General features: G+C 33.2%; 4 protein-coding genes across 7 annotated transcripts in view; 3 read left to right on the top strand and 1 right to left on the bottom strand.

Annotated features, from left to right (window-relative positions):
- The window catches only part of LOC125872763 (copper transporter 6-like), a 73,243-nt gene that overhangs the window by 39,005 nt on the left and 13,395 nt on the right, over window positions 1-20,843 (top strand). The window lies entirely within an intron of this gene.
- On the top strand, window positions 88-3,406 carry LOC125872755 (exosome complex component RRP41-like). Its single transcript, XM_049553536.1, has 2 exons — window positions 88-155; window positions 2,403-3,406. The coding sequence occupies exon 2, from the start codon at window positions 2,409-2,411 to the stop codon at window positions 3,174-3,176; it is 768 nt and encodes a 255-aa protein (XP_049409493.1). The 5' UTR covers window positions 88-155; window positions 2,403-2,408; the 3' UTR covers window positions 3,177-3,406.
- LOC125872765 (mitochondrial import inner membrane translocase subunit TIM10-like) lies at window positions 93-19,363 on the top strand. Of its 4 annotated transcripts, none has more exons than XM_049553552.1 (5): window positions 93-155; window positions 14,165-14,216; window positions 14,399-14,451; window positions 14,675-14,783; window positions 18,984-19,363. In XM_049553552.1, the coding sequence occupies exons 2-5, from the start codon at window positions 14,172-14,174 to the stop codon at window positions 19,032-19,034; spliced, it is 258 nt and encodes an 85-aa protein (XP_049409509.1). In that variant the 5' UTR covers window positions 93-155; window positions 14,165-14,171; the 3' UTR covers window positions 19,035-19,363. The 4 variants fall into 4 exon arrangements, with proteins under 4 accessions (XP_049409509.1, XP_049409508.1, XP_049409507.1 ...); XM_049553551.1 differs by lacking the exon at window positions 93-155 and adding an exon at window positions 12,215-12,290; XM_049553550.1 differs by lacking the exon at window positions 93-155 and adding an exon at window positions 12,813-12,892.
- On the bottom strand, window positions 3,711-6,801 carry LOC125872756 (uncharacterized). The gene is made up of 2 exons (XM_049553537.1): window positions 5,684-6,801; window positions 3,711-4,457 (listed from the first exon to the last, which is right to left on the bottom strand). The coding sequence occupies exons 1-2, from the start codon at window positions 6,181-6,183 to the stop codon at window positions 4,235-4,237; spliced, it is 723 nt and encodes a 240-aa protein (XP_049409494.1). The 5' UTR covers window positions 6,184-6,801; the 3' UTR covers window positions 3,711-4,234.

Below are 20,843 nucleotides of genomic sequence, written 5' to 3'. Positions count from 1 at the left end.
ATAGCGCTCGGGTCGGGTCGAGTCGGTTTGTACCCTCCAAAACTTCCCTCTTCACATGGAAGAAAAACACTAGCTAAACCCTAATAAACCAAACATCCTTCCTTCTCCTCCCTCTATCTCTGAAATACGAAAAAGAGCAGAAGATAATTTTATCGGTAAATTTCTTCACTTGTTTTTCTTCATGCTTGTTGTTGTTGAATCTTGTGGGATTACACTGGGTATGTTGTTATTGTTTATATTAATTGTTGAATCCAATTGATGTCGTTAAGTGTATTCGCTCATTATGGAAGTTTGGATTTTTTTGAATCCTCCTAATAGAATTTTCTTGGATCTGCCATTGTTAAATGTATGCTTAGACACCTGGAGTTCAAGGCAGTGTGTGCATTTAAAGTTTAAACTTGCTACTCATGTAGCAGATTCACTGCCAAGGGAATAATGGGATGACGATTGGAAGTCATCCTTCTGTACAAACACACTCAAACTGCATTGAGTTGAAGCCTGGAAGGCAGTTGGTGCAGTAGCAATTGGTACACACAATAGAGTAGATCCGTTGCACAGATTTTAACATCATCCTCACATTCCTCAGCTTTACTAGGATAAAGTTCTTTTAGCATATTTTCCCCCAGGTCTGCCTAGTGGTAAGACTGTAGCTTGTGATATGTGAGTTAGGTGCATGTCACGCGTTTGAACCTTGCTGAAGAAAGCCTGGTATTTAAGTGGAGAAGGGCAGAGGGGTGAGCCCATTATCCATCGAGTTTCAAACTAAATATCACTAGCCCTCAGACATTTCTCGGTTTTCAAAAAAAGCAAAGTATTTTCTTTTTATTTTGCATTGAGATCAGACTTGTAACTAGACTTTTTGATCCAATTGTTGTTTTTTGTCTCATAGCTCCATAGAGATGGCTGCTAATAACCTACCAGCGTAAATTGAGAAGGAGAATGTTGTTTACTTTTGTGATGTGCTTATCATTCTAGTCTTTGATTATCTGTAAGGAATAGCTCTTTTTGTATGTATGGTCATCACACATTTGTTAGTAATTCTTGCCTTCTAAGTTTCTAGATATTTGCATTCTATGTGAGACGTTGAATCTGAGTCTTTTCAAACTGAACTTTTCTGGGTTATCTTACACCCCCTCCTCCTATTTCTATATGTATGCATTGTCCAATAAATGTGACATTTGGTGAATTTATCCCTCTTCCAAAAAAGAGGTGAATCTTTCTCATCAGCCTAGCCTTGGTAGGTAGGATTATGTGGTACCTATGCTAGTTGCACTTATCCAGCGGGTTAGTCGAGATGCTAGCAAGATGTGTCTGGATATTACTGCAATAAAGGAACAAAAATTAAGATAGAACTCTCATACGATAGGGTAACTGGAGATATGGTGAACAGGTAGGCTTATATGGTGAATGTTTTATCCTGTCAGTAATGTGTTTTTTTGTATTTTTTCCTTTTTATCTTTTGTGTTTGCGGTTTTGGAATGTCAAAGTGCTTAAATTTTACTTCTAAACATATGTGTTTGAAGTATTTCACTTTGTAAATTGTGAACATATTGTTTGGAATTAAGGAGTTAATGATTGATTGATTTCTTATTTACAAACATCTTTTTGCATGTCTAATAGTAACACGTACAAGAGATTTTATCATTTTAACAATCTAATCCCCCCCTAGCATTGAGATATGTGCTCATTGATTATGTGTATTGCCTCTCTACCTCCATGAGGTAGTGGTAAGGTCTGCATACATTCTATCCTCCCCAGACCTCACTTGTGGGATTTCACTAGGTATGTTGTTGTTGTTGATTATGTGTATTGCACAATGTGAACTTTTTTACAAATATGGGCTAAAATATACCTTATTTTAGGAGAGAATAACCAGCTCTTCCCCTCCATCATTTTTGTCAAAATTTGGAAGACAAATTCAAAGTGATCTAATTAGTGAGTTTGCTTTAGCCTATACAGAGTTGAATGATACCTATATTACTTTCTCTAGTTATGTTATTACATTTTACTATAGTTTATTTTTAAGGTTCATACTTTTTTAAAAGCTTTCAATAAGCTTATGTTTTATCAAATTGTACTACACCTTGCCTGAAATTATTGAGAGGGCTGATTTGAATCGATTCGAAGTCAACTTACACTTTACTGTGATATAGGCCAAATTTTTTGGCTAGGTCAGCTGTCTTGTTGGTTTTGGCCTTTTGGGTTTAAAGAGCCTTTGGAGTCTGTAATACCATCATAATACTTCCAACTTGATATAGCTCAATTTTAGTGGGGAGTTTTAATCTTATTTAATGATGTGTTACAATGACTAAAATCCTCGGTGTTCTACTGTTTTTCTGTATTATCATTAAACCAAGACATCTCTTGGACTCACCTACAGGGGAATTTTATTTTATTTTCAGAAGCTGATGGCTGGAAAATCGGGGTCGACGCTGACGACATACTCACCGTCTCCAGCAACGCGCAAGAAGAAGAGAATCCCCATTGCCGATGCTGATTGGGTTCGTCCTGATAATCGTGGCTTCTATCAGTGCCGTCCTGCTTATCTGAGGACTGGTGCTGTGAGTACAGCTGCAGGATCAGCATATGCAGAGTTTGGAAACACCAAGGTGATCGTATCTGTGTTTGGGCCAAGGGAAAGTAAAAAGGCAATGATGTACAGTGATACAGGACGCTTAAATTGTAATGTTAGTTACACAAGTTTTGCCACCCCTAATCGTGGGCAGGGATCAGACAACAAGGAACTTTCCTCAATGTTACACAGAGCTCTAGAAGGTGTTATAATTCTGGAATCCTTCCCAAAGACGTGTGTGGATGTTTTTGCTTTGGTATTGGAATCTGGTGGAAGTGATCTCCCCGTGGTCATATCATGTGCTAGTCTAGCTTTAGCAGATGCAGGAATTTTGCTGTACGACTTGGTTGCCTCAGTTTCTGTATCTTGTATTGGAAAGAACTTTGTCATTGATCCCATTTCCGAGGAAGAAAGCTACCAAGATGGAAGCTTAATGATAACTTGTATGCCTTCGCGTAATGAGGTCACTCAACTGATTGTATCTGGAGGATGGTCAACACCAAAGATCAACGAGGCAATGGAGCTATGTCTTGGTGCTTGCTCCAAACTTGGAGAGGTTATGAGATCATGTTTAAAAGATGTTGTCACTGATTTAAAAGAATAGAGCATTCTACTTTGTGCCTTCGCGTAATGAAGTCTGTGCGCTTGTTTTTGTCATCTCAAAAAGTGGAAGTTCTTTAGGTGTCATACATCCTTGTAGAAAAAAAGTTGGCATGATCTATCTACCCATCACTAGCTGCAACAGTCAGCCCAATCAAGTTGCGAACTGCTTGTAGTATATATGTGCTTGATTGTGAAACTTGCAAGTTGTGTGACATGAAACATGCAAATGTTTGGATTAAAACTTATATGTGAACCAAAACAAGTAACCTTTTTTGAGCATCTAAATTCCAGTTATTATACAAGAGGTTGGTTCATTCATTCTATTTGAAGCACCAGATCTCCACATTGCTTACTGCTTTTGTAATGAAAAAACATACAAAGGGATATGAGCTAAACATATAAGAAGCAGTGTCATATTGAAAATTCAGTAGCTAACACAGTTGATTGCAACAGCCATAGATAGTAGCATAATTGCCCGATACGTATGATGATGGGAAGTAACATATACTCAGTGGAATAGTCGAGGTGAGCTTAAGAACACACTGTTATCAAAGAAAACATTTAGATGCTAACACAATTGCAACAGCCATGAGAGATTTGTACAGAGTTTTCAAGGATGATATACAACAGAATGCTACTGCTTCATCGACATACTTCTATACATACTTACATATGTACACTAAATGGGAAGAACTTTAAAATTCATCAAGCTGTTTGATGAACAAAACTATCTTCTATTCTAGTCAACAATCATCATCACAAACAAGATCGAGAAGTTAATGGCTGACACCCTACTAATCATCGACACGTTTACAGCATGGCCTATACCAGATACCAGATCACCTTTCATAAACCTTTTAGCTGCCTAGATGTAGCTCGATAGTACAAATTTCAGGGATTGGAGCTGTTAATGTTGCGAGTTAATAAAACATTTCTGCAAGTCCTGAGCCCGGATAGAGGAGGAGAGTTGCAGTAGATTGACAACCAGCGTAAAAGCTTGTTAATTTATGTTGAATCCTCACAATACAATCCACGTTGCAGGACGATCTTCAGAAGCATCTAGGGCAATATATTGAAGTGAAAAAGCCATGAGATGACAAAGGCAAAAACCATGGATGCAAGTAGAAAATTCATGACACGACGTCCATGCCAAAAGCCTCGGGTTTCAGAAAAGGCTATAGGTGCTGCGAATGCTGCAAGAGGGGCTACTGAAGCATTATTGGCTTCATTTGTATGCACTCCAGCAATGTTCAGTGCATTGGTACCACAGATTTCACAAATTCTGAATCATAGAATACAGTAAATTAGCATAAGTGCATAACCGAAGACACATATTGAGGAATTAATGCACACACACAAAGGTCATAGGGTAGGGAAAGAAGTCTTTTCACTTCTTCAGCTAATATATTAGTACAACTTTGCACTTCGATCGTCACAGGGGAGGATCTAGTGCGATAGTTACCAGTTCACGTGAACCTAGTAACTTGTATCTAAACTATGTAATTTGTATTAAGAAATTTCTTAAATGTATAAGAATATTTATATTGGTCCGGTTATTGTTGTATATCAACTTGAATCCAAGAAATGAAGTAGATGACAGAAGTATAGTTGCAGTTATAAACGAAACAATATACTATGTGAAAAAGAACATGCGACAAATTTAAAATTACGACGATGATTGCCTTCGATACCTGGTATGGTATGCAGAAGAATTCCAAACATACTATCTTTTGGCAAGAGCCAGTTCAATAACCTATATTGAAGAACTTCAATATAATGCTTCTATCACTATCAATAGATTTTTTCTGGACATCCTATCACTATAGAAGATAACAAGAAGAAAAATGGAATCCTAGGTTGCCCCAAAACATGGATATACCAATTCACGATGAAAAAAAATTAAATGATCACTCCATAAACTTAACCAGAACAGGAACAAACCACTCCACCGAGCACCTAACGACTTCAGGTTCATAAATTATAATGTCATTGGAGATTAACATACATTCTCACCTTATTAAATCACTTAACCAATAACCATAGTAAATTTAGATGGTTTATTGTAAGCACCAGGTGCATGCGGGTAAGTATTTACCGCCTTTGCACACAAATCTCCAAAAAATCGAAATAACTACTTAACAAACACAAGATCAATGAAGTGGCCCGAGAATGCTGAGATCTCAAGTTCAGTCCCAACGGTGGCAAAAACTCTATTCTTCCAACAATAGAGTCACCTGCAACTTGTGCTGGATGGAGGTAGCAGGTCCCTCGTGAATTAAAATTAGCTAGGTGCACACAAGTTAATCCAGACATCATCAACAACAAATGCAGTGTAATCCCACGGGTCTGGGGAGGGTGATGTGTACACAGATCTTATTATCCCTAAAGGTACATAGATTGTTTCCTATAGACGCTCAACTCAAGTAAGATATTTTAAAGCAAATTTGAAAAGTAAATACAGTAAGTTGATTCGGACACCACGAAACAAAGTAGGGGGGTTGTACTCACGTGTTTCCCTTGGTTTTGAACCAAGTCTCAGCACATTGTTTGTGAGCAGCACCCAAGTCACCTTTGCAAGAACATCCCAATTCAATTGCCATCCCTCCTGAAGTCTCTTGCACTTGATCTCCACCACTACTAATCCCTCCACTTCTCAACAAACTCAAATGACAAATCCTACAGTCCTTCTCTTCTTTATTATGCAACTTCATCTCCAATTCACCACACTCCAAATCAATCTCATCATCTGACAAAGAATTATACCCTCTTTGCTTGTTGTCCCTCCTCAGTGGCTGCTGATCACAATATACTGAAACATCATCCATAGAGCCTAAAGGTGAGTGCCAAGATTGGTCAGAATCAGAATCAGTGAAGTGGAAACTCCCATCAGTTGTGGTTGTCTCACTGCTCGCCGCCATGGATGGCCTCCCGCGGCGTCTACGGCGGCGATGACGGCCGGAACCAACATTTCCCTCTGTGTCAGCTTTATTAGCTCCAAGATTAGGCATTTTTCAACCAAAAAACTGTCTTTCAGTTCACAGATTGAGAAAAAAGATGAAGCAATTGAAGAATTTAAGAAAAATCATCAAAATTCAAGATGAGAAGTGTTAAAAGTTGAAACTTTCCAGTACCCATTACCCAAGAAACTGTCTTTCAGCTCACAGATTGAGAAAACAAGGATAAATTGTAGCATTCTTGAGGTTCTGCATTAATAGTTCGACACTTTTTCAGAACCCTTTATCAAAAAGAAATTGTCTTTCAGCACACAATGAGAAAAAGATGGAACTTTTGAAGCATTTCAAGAAATTCTTTTGTCCTTAAAGATTGAACTTTTGAAGCATTCAAAGAAAATGGCTTCAAGTAACTGCTTCTTAGCTCATAAATTGAGGGAAAAAGAGAAGCTGATTATCAGATCAGATGCTGAGGAAAAGAGGGAAAAAATTGAAGGATTTTAAAGGAGTTGGTAAAAAGTTGATGATGAGAAGCATGGCTGAAATGGTGGAAAGGTTGTATTTTGAGTATGTTGGAGTAATTTCTTGTCTTTCTTTGTTATCTTTGCTTTTGTCTAAAAGTAGAGAGTAATTGTGACTCGCAATGACAATGGAGTAGAATTTCTTTTTTTTCTTGTGGAGCACAAGGGACACAATGACAAGGGAGAGGACCCCATTTTCATCTTCTTAGTGAAAAGAAATGCCAAAAGTGTCTTCTCAAACTTAAGTACATGTTTGGATGAAATAATTGTTTCGATATACTCCATCCGTCCAAATTTATGTGATATAGTTTTGACTTGACATATAGTTTAAGAAAGAAAGTAAATTTTTGAAACTTTTGATCTAAATTAAGTTATAAATATCTGTGCGAGTATAATTCATTCCACCAAGGGTAAATTGGTATTTTGAAGTTAAATTGATACTAAATATAGAAATATGTCAAAAAAAAATTAGATTGCCTAAGGAAAAGTGAGTCATATAAACTAGGGTAGAGAGAATAATTTTTTCTTGATTTCGATTGTTGAAAAATGGATAACCCTAAGGTACATTCTGTCAAACTATTGGTACTTCTTTTATTTCAGTTTACGTGAAATCTTTTTTTATATATTTTGTCATACTATTGGTGCCTTTTTTATTTCGGTTTATGTGGCTTTTTTCTGGTTAGTTTTTTCTAAAAGAAAAAATGCATTTATCATCATATATATATATATATATTCATCTAATATAAAATGAAAATGTTATAAAATATTTAATTAAATTCATCTAATATAATTAATTAAATATTTTTATCCTGAAATAAAGAAAATTCTCCTTTAATAATTTGTGCAAGAAAATGTAAATATACGTTTAAATAAATGCTAAGTATCATATTGAGTACAATACAATGAATCAACCATAATTATATGCTTCTCCACATATCAATTACTAATTTAAAGAAGTTATTAGAACTCATCTATGTATGCAGCGTCTTAAAAATTTCAGAATTGATTCTTCATATTCTTATACGTGTATTAGTACATATATTGTATAGTATAGTCATACGCTTCAACTTTGAACAATAACTACAAATTTGGATTTAATAGTTTTGAGAATTTAACTATTTTTTAAGAGTAAAATATAAAGTGTCCTTTCACTTCTTCATAGCACTTATAAAGAAATTTAATGATATTTTAGTGATCTTTTTCTAACTTGACTTTTGATTTCTATATAGGCAAAAGGGTCTGGTAGACCCTTGTACTTGTGTCGAATTGTAAACTGGACCCTTCTACTTACAGTTTTGTCAAGTGAACACTTAAACTCAATAAAACACAATATTTTAAATACCTCTGACCATTGACCAAATTTATGTGGCAATAAAATTGTTGAGTTGGAAAAATGCATAAGATACACACTGATTAAGAGCGTGAATGGATACTTTTCATTGAAATTACACATATAATCAGAAAAAAAATTAGAAAAAGGAAAAACCAAAATATCTCCTTCGTCTTCTCTTATTCTGTGGGAAAAAATTAGGTCACGGCCGCCCATAATTTCCACCATTTTTTTTTTGTAATCTCATCCATTTTAAAAGAAAGTACTTATCCTTCAAACATCCCACAACAAACATACAAATTGAAAAGAAAGCTCAAATCATAAATGGATTAATATGAAATCAAAAAGAAACAAATGCTCAATTCATTTTTTGTTTGAATAGTTCTTTGTGCTGATTTATTTGTCTTCAAATAAAAAACGGGTTACATGATTTGAGCTTTTAATTTGAAGATTTAAATTGAAAACTTCTCTCTAAAATTGAAAGCTCAAATCACAAGACTATACGGACTGAATCGAGAAATTTGATACTCGACTTCAGATCGAGACGACTAAGTCGAATAACTTGGTCTCGTAGCTTGAGTTGAATTTTGGAGTGCTTCGGGGAAGAAAAAATCATGGATCGCTTTGCAAGCATTGGGTCATGCAAAGGAGAATACAGAGTAATTGGGTCAAGAGGAGGAATCTGTCTTTTCTAGAAAATGGCCAAATGGGAACACCCAATTCTCAAGCTATCATAGCTGCTGGTGAATTTTGAATTTTTGTGCTTCAGAAAGTTTCTGGGTAAGGAAGATGGAGACGGCGGCTGGGGGTGACCTGAGAGAGGAAAAGAAATAACTTTTTTTTACTATTATTTATCTTTTAATGTTTGACGTGTCATTAAAAATGACATGGATTTCAGGTGTAATTTGGTTGTATTGCACGCATCTTGCTCAAATGAAAAAAGGGTTTAAAATACTGTGTTTTATTGAGTTTAAGTGTTCATTTGACAAAATCGTAAGTAGAAGGGTCCAATTTACAATCTGATACAAGTACAAGGGTTCAGCAGACCATTTAGCCTTCTATATATCTTGGCAGAGGCGTATCCAGGAGGGGGTCACCGGGTTCACGTGAACCCATGCTCCCCTCTTGAAATCATATATAGTAGTGTTATATTTTTTTTAAATATTTAAATATAGATATGTGAACTCACACTTGAAGTATTATACCGGGCGATTATGTTGGGTGCACCTCTCTAAGTGAGGTTAGAAATTTGAATCTTTTAGTTATCTTGTTTTATTTTCCTTTTTAAAATGGGTAATGTCTCTCTAAGTGGTTTGGATAGGTAAAAATAACTTTGGATCTATAATTTTAAAATTTTAATTATTTTTAGTGATAAGAACCTAAATGTTAAATCGATCAAATTTATATCTTAGATTCACCTTTTTGTAATAGTGCACCCATCATCTCAAAATCTTGGATACGCCTCTGTTAATCTTGGCTATAAATATCATTGTGTGCTTTACTGATTTTTCGATCTGTAAATTGTGCCATGATATATATTGTCTTAGTTTTGATGATAGCTACTTCTCTTCACTCCTTGTATCTTAATATTTGATTGATAATTTTATTGTAGATTAACTAAGATCTGCTTAGATTTCTTTTCTATGTGTTCAAGTGGAATTTTTTATTTTTGTGTTATTATATTAGTAATGAAGATGTTATACATTTGTTGATATTCATTAATATTATGTTTGTTACTTTCACGTTTCATCCATGAAATGGGTTAATGACATATTCATAACAATCCTTTGAGTCGCTCAATTATATCCTATAAAGGATGGCATTGGACATTACGTTGTACACACCGGAAGAGAATAAAGAAAGTTGCCATCTCTTATCTCTCTACATTTTTTTCTACTTTCTTCTTTCACATTATTACTCTTAGCTTCATTTTATAATATTTTTGTTGATTTCTTTAGAGGTGTTCTTTTATTTACCATTAAATAATCACTATTTTCTTTTCCGAGTTAATTCCTATTCAATAAATAAATAACTACAAATAAAAAATTATTGAACACAATTAAGACTTCAAATTTTATGATTTAAGTCTTTGCAATGGTTGGTAATTATTCTTATTTTGGTGACCACAATGTAAGTTGTATAGCTTTTAAAGTACTTTTTTCTGATTTACTATTTTATTTTACAAACTTTATAATAAAAAATAGAATTATTAGTTCTATTAAAGTAGGAAGCAACAAAGTTAAAGGCTGGATTACTAAAATAATCCTATAAATTTGTATGGAGTATAACACTCTTTGAAAATATAAAATCTGAAGAATTTGAAGGGTTACTTAATAATTAAATACATTTAATTCAATATATTAAGCATATTCATCTACTAAGGCCTCTAGCTACTGGTGAAATATGTAAAGATGTTTGAGACTTTGTTTCCCTCAATCACTTTCTTTCATTTATTAATTCATTTTAATTCTAACATGAAGTTTAAGTTACAATTCTCCAATTTAATTAATTATTTTTCTCTTACTTAAGTTAAGACCCATCTTTACAATAAAAAAGTACATAAATCTTCCATTACAAAAGAAAGGCTTTGTTGATTTTCTTGAAAAGAAAATTTGAGATAGCTGCAATATGAGTATGCGTTCTATCTTGCCTAATATTTTTTATATATGTGAAAGTTCTTTACATATTTTTCTTAATCAATTATTATAATTTGTAACTATTTTTATTCTATCAGTAAATTACTAAATCAAAATGTACACACATTTAACATATAGTTATTTTTGTTTCACAATATTTGTGGTTTCTTCGTCTTTAATATCATAGAGGTCAACATCCCCAATGGATAATTAGGATGTCTATTTCAATATAGTTGTATTTTTTATTGTGTGGGAGATGTGATGAATATATATATATATATATATATATAGACATCGTTACAACAACTTCATGCAACTTAGCATGGGGCACACGTGCAACGCACGTGCCCGGAACTAGTATACTTATATTTATAGAAGCGAAATCACAATTTTAATTATATAATTTTTGATTAAAAAAAAAGGTAAGTCATATAAATTGAGATAAAGGGAGTATGATTACTACTGAACTCATGAAAAAAAATACTTAAAGCGCATTTGGATTGACTTAAAAAAAAATAGTTTTTAAATCAAAAATAAAAAGTCAAACTGAAATGACTTTTAAGTCAAACAAATAAAAAGTAGGGGAGACCTACTTTTGGTCTTTGACTTATTTTAAGTTATTTTAAATTTATTGTCATTTTTACCTTGTCAAACACTTCATAACTTATTTTAAGTCAATTTTTACTTACTTTAAGTTATTTTTTATATTTATCAAACACTTTAAAAAGTTAAAAACTGACTTACAAGTAGGTTTTATTAACTTTTAAGCCAATTCAAACACCCTATTGGACATGGGAGACCAACTTGAAGTCGATCAAGGTTAGGCAAAAATAAAGGTCACTTTAAGAAGGATTTCCAACCTAGACCATAAAGAATTGAAAAATTTTAAACGAGCATTGAGATTATGAAGAATGCGTACTACACATATTCTTTTTTCATTGACTAGCTTCTGTTTCAATCAATTTTTCTGATAAGATTCTTAATAAGATAGTAACAAGCGCACTATGGATCTGATAAACATGTAATTGTCATTCAAAGAGTGAAGATATTATCGATGTTTGAGTCTTCACTAATAGATTAAACAAGCTATTAGGCAAACAACTCAACTCTTTAAACTAAATATATATTATTATTATTAAAAAAAACATTTTTGACTTTCTAAAAATGACTTCATTTGGTAGCTTTTTTTTTATTTTGTTAAAGTTATTAGTGAATAGTTTAACTTCAATCAAAATAAATGTGATTTAGATAATTACGAAACTCGTATAAATCATAAAATTGCTATAGGCACTTCTATCACTTTAAGCATTTTTTGTATTGATATAATTTATATCACAATATTTATCTAAATGATATAAATAATTTTAAATAATATATCTTATCTACATATGTACACAATAAAAATAAAATAAATAACTTACTTATTTTTGATGAAAAACATTTTTCTCCCTAATAAACAAACCCAATGTTTCAATATTTTTCTCAGCAAATTCTCCCTAATTATTGGGCAAAAACGTAAACGGGTCAAGTACGATATCATTCAGGTCGGGTCGATTTGTACCCTCCAAAACTCCCCCTTCATTCGAAGAAAAACCCTAGTTAAACCCTAATAAACCAAGTATCCTTCCTTCTTCCCCCTCTCTCAAATACGAAAAAGAGCAGAAGATAATTTTATCGGTAAATTTCGTCACTTTTTTTATTCATGCTTCTATCAACATGAACATATAGATTCGTAANAAAAAAAAAAACATTGTTGGCTTTCTAAAAATTGGCCTAACAAGCTATTAATTTTAGTTATGTATTTCACTTCATTTGGTAGCTTTTTTTATTTTGTTAAAGTTATTAGTGAATACTTTTATTTTCAATCAAAATAAATGTGATTTAGATAATTATTAAACTCGTATAAATAATTAAATTACTACATTCACTTCTATCACTTTAGGCATTTTTGGTATTGATATAATTTATATCACAATATTTATCTAAATTATATATAAATAATTTTAAATAATATATCGTATCTACAAACATTTTCCCCCCTAATAAACAAACCCAATGTTTCAATATTTTTCTCAGCAATTTCTCCTTAATTATTGGGAAAAAACGTAAACGGGTCAAGTACAATATCGTTCGGGTCGGGTCGGGTCGGGTCGGGTCGATTTGTACCCTCCAAACTCCCCCTTCATTTGGAGAAAAACCCTAGTTAAACCCTAATATACCAAACATCCTTCCTTCTCCCCCTCTCTGAAATACGAAAAAGAGCAGAAGATAATTTATCGGTAAATTTCGTCACTTTTTTTTATTTTTTGATTCATGCTTGTTTCAACATGAACATATACATTCGTAATTCTGCAAATTTAGAATTTTTAAATTTGTAAAATATCACCATATGCAATGTGTTGTGTAGCAATAGGTTCCACTTAGCATTAATTTGGATGTATACGCACTAGCTACAAATTCAGTAGATTGAATTTGTAGTGATGTGGGTGGTAAGTGTTGTCCCCTTTGTTGGAAAGTTATTTGGTATAATAATTAGCTTAAAAAACTAAACTTCTGTGTATATGTATAAATTGTTGAATCCCATTTGGTGTAGCTAATTGTATTCACTCATTATGGAAGTTTGGATTTTCTTGAATCCCCTTATTAGAATAGTTGGCTCCATTGGACGGGTTGTTGGTGGGAGGTGGTAGGTATCTCGTGAAATTAGTTGAGGTGCATCCATGCTGGCTTGAACACTACGGTTATAAAAAAAAGAAGATTTGGTTCTTTCCCCAAGATAGAAGGTCATGATGACTTGGTGTTGTCCTTACTACGGTTATATAAAAAAGAAAAGAATATTTGGCTCTGCCCCTGTTCTTTCGCCAGGACAGAAGGTCATGATGACTTGACATTGTCCTTACTGTATATATATGGTCAAATAGAAATGCTTACAGATGAGGTATGCAAGGGTAGTTTGTCGGGAAAAATGCATGTGTATTACACATATGAAGTTCAAGGTAGTGTGGGCACTTAAACTTGCTACTTATATAGCAGATTCGCTGCTCAGGGCATAAGGGTATGATGATTGGGCATCATCCTTAGGCTAATGTTTCCTTAGCATATTTTCTGTATGTTTTTCTTTGCATTGGAGAAGACTTGTACTTTGACTTTTGTACACACATGCAAACAACATTGAGTTGAAGGCAGTGGTGTGGTAGCAATTGGTACATAAGGGATATTATGATTGAACATCATCCTCACATTTGTCGGTTTTGTTAGGATAAAGTTCTTTTATCATATTTGTGCTAAGGGCTTTGGTCTAGTGGTAAGACCATAGTTTGTAATTTGTGGTTAGGCACATGTTCGAATCTTGCTACAGAGAAGCTTGGTATTTAAGAGGATAGAGAGGAGGGCCCATTATCCACTGAGTTGGAATCGCGCATCACTGGCCCTCGGGATTTCTTGGTTATCAAAAATAAACAAATTTCCTTTAGCATATTTGCCCTTTTCTTTCATTGAGATCAGACCTGCAACTACACTATTTGATCCAAATGCTGTTTTTTGTCTTACAGCTCTGTAATGATGGCTGCTAATAACTTACCAAGAGAAGTGGAAGCGGAGCAGGTTCTTTACTTTTGTGATGTGTTTATCATTTTGTCTATGTTTATCTGTAAGGAATAATTCTTTTTGTGTGGTTATCACACATTTGTTAGTAGTTCCACCTTCTAAGTTGAATGCGGGACTTTTCAAGCTAAAAATTTCTAGGTGTTCTTACACTCCCTCTCCCTTTTGCCTTATGTATGCAGATTTTTGGCATGGCTGAGAAGGAGATGGAGTACAGGGTTGAATTTTTTAACAAGTAAGGTGTTCCAAATCATGACTGTTTCAGTCACAAGTCTCTTTAGTAGTAACCTAACAGCACCAAAGAAATCTTCTTGGAGCTCGTAAATAAAATTTTAAGACTTGGTAATTATCCATACAATTCAGTTTTCCTTCTAATTCAGCCCCAGTATTGTTGCATAGTTCCTTCCATCGAAGACATATGTACAAGATTTCTGAATTTGTTTCTTGTTGTGATCTAGACTCACCCATACGTGCTTCAACAAGTGTGTCGAGAAAAAGTACAAGGAGGGTGAGCTATATATGGGTGAAAATACCTGCATTGATCGTTGTGTCTCGAAATATCAGCAGGTAAATCATTCGTAATTTCATTTCAATAATATTTTGTTTCCTTTTGGTGGGAGGATAAGTGTTCTGTTTGCAGTTAAATGAATTTTAATTCAGTAATTTTGAAATTACAGTTGCCTTTGCACTCAAAAGCAGCCGGAAACTATGATCTTCTTCCTTAAATTTTTTGTGTCATGCACTTCTGCAGGACCTCTATCAATTTCTAGGTTTAGATAACAGTTCATATACTTCCAGTTTCTTTTTCGGGGCTGTTAGGTCATTGTGGACTAAAGCAAACAAGTATTATGTTTTCTTTCTAGGCTGTTTGGTCATTGTGGACTAAAGCAAAAAAGTATTAAGTTTTCGAATCAAATAAAATATTCTTACTGAATGATATTTTAGCTTGGGGGCTAGGGTAGAGCCGTAAAGGTCACTAGATGCGGTCACCAAAGGTTTGGGTCGGCTATATGAATTCTCATTTCTTCATCTAAGCTCATATCAGGTCATAATAATAATATAAAGTTGCAAAGAGTACTTCAGTTAATATACAACAGATTTATGAAAAAATCCATTTTATAAAGTTTGAGGGGGTTTGTAATACTCATGCTAGTGTAAGATAGATATTTAGCAGATTCAGTTTAGTCCATAAAGCTGATTAAAACCTAAAGAGTAATATAGTAAAAATATTTGGACCCTAGTTTGTGGACAAAAGATTTCCCTATTTCTTTTGTTTTTAGGTGATGGTAGAAGAAATTTAAAAAGTAGGCAATTGAATAGTTTAATTTAAAAAGTAGGCAATTGAATAGCGTAGTAGCGTAGGGGTAATTAAAACTGGAGTGGAAAATGGGTGGTTAGGTTAATTAAGGCAGTATAAGTATTTCATGATCAACATGCCCAAGTTAATTTGGGTCTTAACAATGAGTCATAACCCAACGCGTACAACTTGATCACACTATCAAATAAGAAAATAAAAATTGAATGGAGCAACAAATATTAAGTTTTGTCACTAAATATACTAATAAGTGCAGATTCACTACACGCCGACCATATCCATAATCTATACTATATGAAAAACATTAAGGCCTTATTGAACTTTTTGTCATTTATTAAAAGACTTTGCAATAGACAAAATTATTATTTACTATTTTCTCAAGTAATTGTTATTTAATTATTATCCTAATATTTAAGACTTGGGAATTATTTTAAGTTATAACTACTCCCTTTGTCTCATTTTATGTGGCACCATTTGACTTGACACAGTGTTTAAGAAAAAAAAGGAGGACTTTTGAAACTTGTGGTCTAAAACAATCCTCAAATAATTGTGTGGTTATAAATCATTTCATTAAGGGTAAAAAGGGAATTTTAAAGTTAAATTATTTCGGTGATATTTTTTTGGGATGGACTAAAAAGGAAAGGGTGCCACATAAAATGGGATGGAGGGAGTATTAAATTTTTACTTATTTGTCAGAGGTAAGAACTCCAAATATTTAGTACTTTAAAATTGACTAAAATTTTGTTTCTCAAATTATTTCTTATTTGAACTATGTTAAAAGTCCTAAATATTATGAGTTTTTACATCCTACAAATAAGTAAAGATTTAATAGTTATCACTTTAATTAATTTCTTAGTTCTATTATTAAAATAATAATTATTTGAAGAAAATAGTAAATGATAATTTTGTCTATTGTAGAGTCTTTTAGTGAATCACAAAAAGTTCAATCAACATTTCTAAGGACCTACATGCCTTAGCATTTATTAGAGCATGTTTGGATTGACTTATTTTAAGTTTTTTTTAAGCCAAAGTAGCTTTTAGAGCTTGTTTGGATTGGCTTTAGATTTATAAGTCAAAAGCCATTCTTACTTGTGTCTTTTGACTTATTTTTACCATTTTAGCTTAAAACTAAGTGCTTATAAGCACTTTTTAAGGTATCCGTAAGTGTTTAAAGCTGTTTTAGCTTAAAAACACTTAAAATAAGTCAATCCAAACGAGCTCTTAAGCACTTTCTAAGTGTTTGGATAAACTAAAAAAGTGCTTATAAGCACTTAATTTAAAGCTAAAATGATGAAAATAAGCCAAAAACCAATCCAAACAGGCTCTTAATCTTAGCTCATAACTGAAGAAATATTATGAAATACTAGTTTCACTAGCAACTATTATGGCTTCATATTTTTTCTTTAAATTGTAAAAATGTTACAAAAATACTAAATTAGCATTTATTTGTACTACCAGCACTTAATATTTAGGGTGTGGTTTGATAGTATCAAAGACAATCTTTGATAAAGTCACTTTCATGAATAATATGTGGGACACACTGATCCTCCAGGAAAGACAACTGAAAGCAATTTTTCATATTTGTAAATCACTTGAAAATTATAGAGAACAAAAAGTATAAAAAAAAAAAAGTTAGAATTCAACTTTTGGAACTAATTGAATTGGCAACTGAGCTTTGATAAAGCATATACAGGTAAACAACAACATCATACCAGTGTAATTCCACAAGAGATCTTGGGAGAGTAGTGTGTAGATTAGGAATAGACACTATCAGATTAGGCATGTGTGTGGGGGACTATTACCTACTAATGGCTAGCTCACAAGTGAGGTTGGGGAATTCACACGGGTTAGTGTTGGACATTTCCACAAGTTAATTTTGGATAATGTCTTTGATGGGTTACCTGAGCATAGCCCAAAGTAGTCCACCAATAAAATACATTTGGTTCATGATTAAATCTTAGGCAGGTTGGGTGGGTTATATATTATTGGGTCAATTTTGCCACTCTTGAATTGTGATGACTGATGATGATGCTTGTGCTGATAGAGGGGTTTGAGGATGGTTTTTCATGAGTTTTGAAGTCTTTTTGGGTTTCACAATTGACCCAAAAGTTTACCCGCCAAGGGGAAAATGTATTTTGTTGATGGACTGATTTGGGCAGTCCAAAGTGACCCATACAAAATGTAGATTCCAAAGAAACTTAGTTGTTACAATATAAGGTTAAAATTGGAAGTTCAACGCAAAGAATAATAGAAGCAAGTAGCAATTTCTTTTTAAATATTGCAGGGAAAAAGGAGGGGAATCAGGGTATTGGTGTTGTGAAAATAGTATTTTGGGGATTATAAATGAATATAAACTATTTGGTCAAACTCAAAGAGCTTTACAATAAGTTTGGACCATCCAACTTGTGGCATTTGGCTTGAAAACGCTTTTGGTGGTTGTCAAACACTAAAATAAACCAAAATACTTAAAAGTTGGTTTGACCTGCGCTTTTAAAACTACTCACACACCTTTCCTTTTATCTCTTCTGATCTGGTAATTTCCCGAAATTTAGTGGCACCTTACCCCATTTATTGTTTAATTTATGCGTTTCATTATTTTGGCCTTTTCATCCAATCTCTTCTCTTTATTCCTTCCAATTATCCATTAGTTCCTCCATCCCTTTTCATACGGATTTCTTATTTATCCTTTGTCAATCATCACAAAAGTTTCTTTTTATTATAGAATTTTCTAGTTTCTTCTTAAAAATTTCCACAAATTTGCTTATTTAAAAGAAGAATTCTTAACATCTCAAAATGACTTACTTTTCATAGAAGGTTCTAAGTTAGTGACACGAACAATGTAATTATCTTACTTCATCAATGAATTGTAACCTATAATAGCATGACATTAAGCCTTGTTACATTGCCTATTAATATTGTCTGAAAATTGCCATGTGACTTTTTATTAGCTTGCTATGTGGCTAATATTCAGTACCACTACATTTAATATAGACAGAAACGCCTGGTAAACACCTCTACTTGTTGCTGCTTGAATAATGTTGTGTAATTGGGCGTGGAGTAATTGTCAAACGATCTTATGAGTGTTGCTACTATGAATTTTTGGTTTTCTTTCGCTTAAGCTGTGAAGATTATATGTATATATATACTTCATAGTATTTTTCTCTCAACCTGTTTTCAACTTGCCCAAGTTGACTCAAGTCTCAACCCATCCATTTGCCACGCCTGCACACATGCTTGCTTCTCAAACATTATGCTACATTAACGGGGCTCGTGAGTTAGAATACAACTGCAGTATGCCTTGTTATCAGTTTCTTTCTTTGAACTATCATACTGGTTTAGTTCTTCTAACTATGTTTCAGATGTGTTGTGGTAATTTTATACTGAAAATGTAGATAGCTTTGGTACACCTATAGTTATCAACGGTTCGAGTCACTTTTTTACTTTCTTTTCAGGTGACAAACATCATTGGTCAGATGCTCGCTAATGGAGGACGACCCATGTGAAATTCTTCTACACTTTATCATATAATTTTTGTTCAAAGAACAGTATATCACATTTGCTGCTAGTCAGACCTCTTGCATCATATGAGAATCAACATTCTGTTTCCCATTTTTTAAATTCTATTACATTAGACGGTCGGGTTAAGGGGGAAGGAGTACTATGAGAATTATATCGAAAATTGTGTAAAACTTCCCGCTGATACCACTAGACGGTTTGGCCTGCTGAAGAAGGGAGTTGTGTAAAACTTTGATTTTTCTTTTAAAATTTTTGGTAGTGTATCATTTCTTGGTTGATATAGAATAACAGATGGATTTTGCCTCTTTTTGGAACACATTTCATTACTTTTTGGTTTTATATACAAGTAAATTTGCAAGCTTTATCTCAAGTTCAAAAAAAAATAAAAAAAATTGCAAGCTTTGTCTTATGATCCTTCTCATCTCCTCCTTCCACATTTGTCATAATTATGAAAACTTTCTATCTACAATAATGACATACTAAATGTAATCCTAAGAGGGTCTAGGGAGGATTATGTATGCAAAGTTTCTATCTAAATTATGAAATTAATGAGCTTTGTTTTAAGCCTGTTTTTATGATGTTAATGAGAAATGTTATTCTATCAGGTCATCCCTTAATACAAATAATAATGGTAAAACCTTACTCATGTTGGGTATTTATATCATACTAAAGTTAATCTTAATAAATGAAAATTAAAGGAACAATATATATAACTCTTAACTATGATTAAGTGGTAAATTGTATGTGAAAAAAATATTTAGGCCCTTGTGGGGGACTGAACAACTATACATAAATTGAAGTGAAATAATATCAAGGGATGGAAATTAACAATAGATTCAACCATATATTTAATATTATTAAGAAGAGATCTAAAAGAAACGAATGACATACATGTAGAATATGAAAAAAGAAATGTAAGTACTTTTTATTTTTTAGAGATGTTTGGCAAAGACATAACTTTAAGCTTAAAAAGTACAAAAAAGAAGAAGTCGGAAGTCAGATGTAGATAGCTACCTATTTTTGGCTTTTGACTTTTAAGTCACTTTAATTTTTTTTTATCCAAACACCCTCTTAGACCAGGTTTATGAGAAACTTTGATTTTCTACTAGATTGCCAAATGCTTGGGAACTCCAACATTCAATCTTTTTCCTTCTTTGTTGTTGGATACGCTTAGTGCTCGAAACTCTAATCTCATCGGTGGCGAGAGTATTAGGTGAACATTTTAAGTTTGAATATTGGGCTATAAAATAAAAGTTGAGTGACTTTTTAAGTGAATCATCCTAATTAGTTGGGTAACTTTTGGGTTATAAAACAAAATTAAGTGACTTCTTATAACCATCTAATATATTATCTTGCATCTAGCTCTGATACCGAGATGGGGAAAGCTATTGAGTAATTTTTATTTTATTTTTCATTCAGCATTCGATATTCGTATTAGAGCCCGACTAATCTGAATGCGCGCCGCGTAGGGCCCCATTCAAGAGGAAACACTCCCTACTAAGAATTTTTCCATACCAGGGCTCGAACTCGAGACATTTGATTAAGAGAGGAGCAGTCTCATTCGTAACACCACATCTTTTGGTGGTAAGCTATTGAGCAATTGATAATGACTGAGTCATGAAAGTGCCACATCAAAGATGCAGCTAGGGGTGACAGGATGGGTAATTTATATGAGTATCCACTCATATTTACCCATTTTAAATGGGTTGGGTACCCAACTCAATTAAAAATGGGTAAAAATGAATAATAATCATTATCCATTTAAAAGTGGTAGTTAAATGGATAAAGTGGTAAAA

This window comes from Solanum stenotomum, chromosome 8 (assembly GCF_019186545.1).
Source record: "Solanum stenotomum isolate F172 chromosome 8, ASM1918654v1, whole genome shotgun sequence".
NCBI lineage: Eukaryota > Viridiplantae > Streptophyta > Magnoliopsida > Solanales > Solanaceae > Solanum > Solanum stenotomum.
This window is presented reverse-complemented; position numbering and strand designations above follow the sequence as displayed.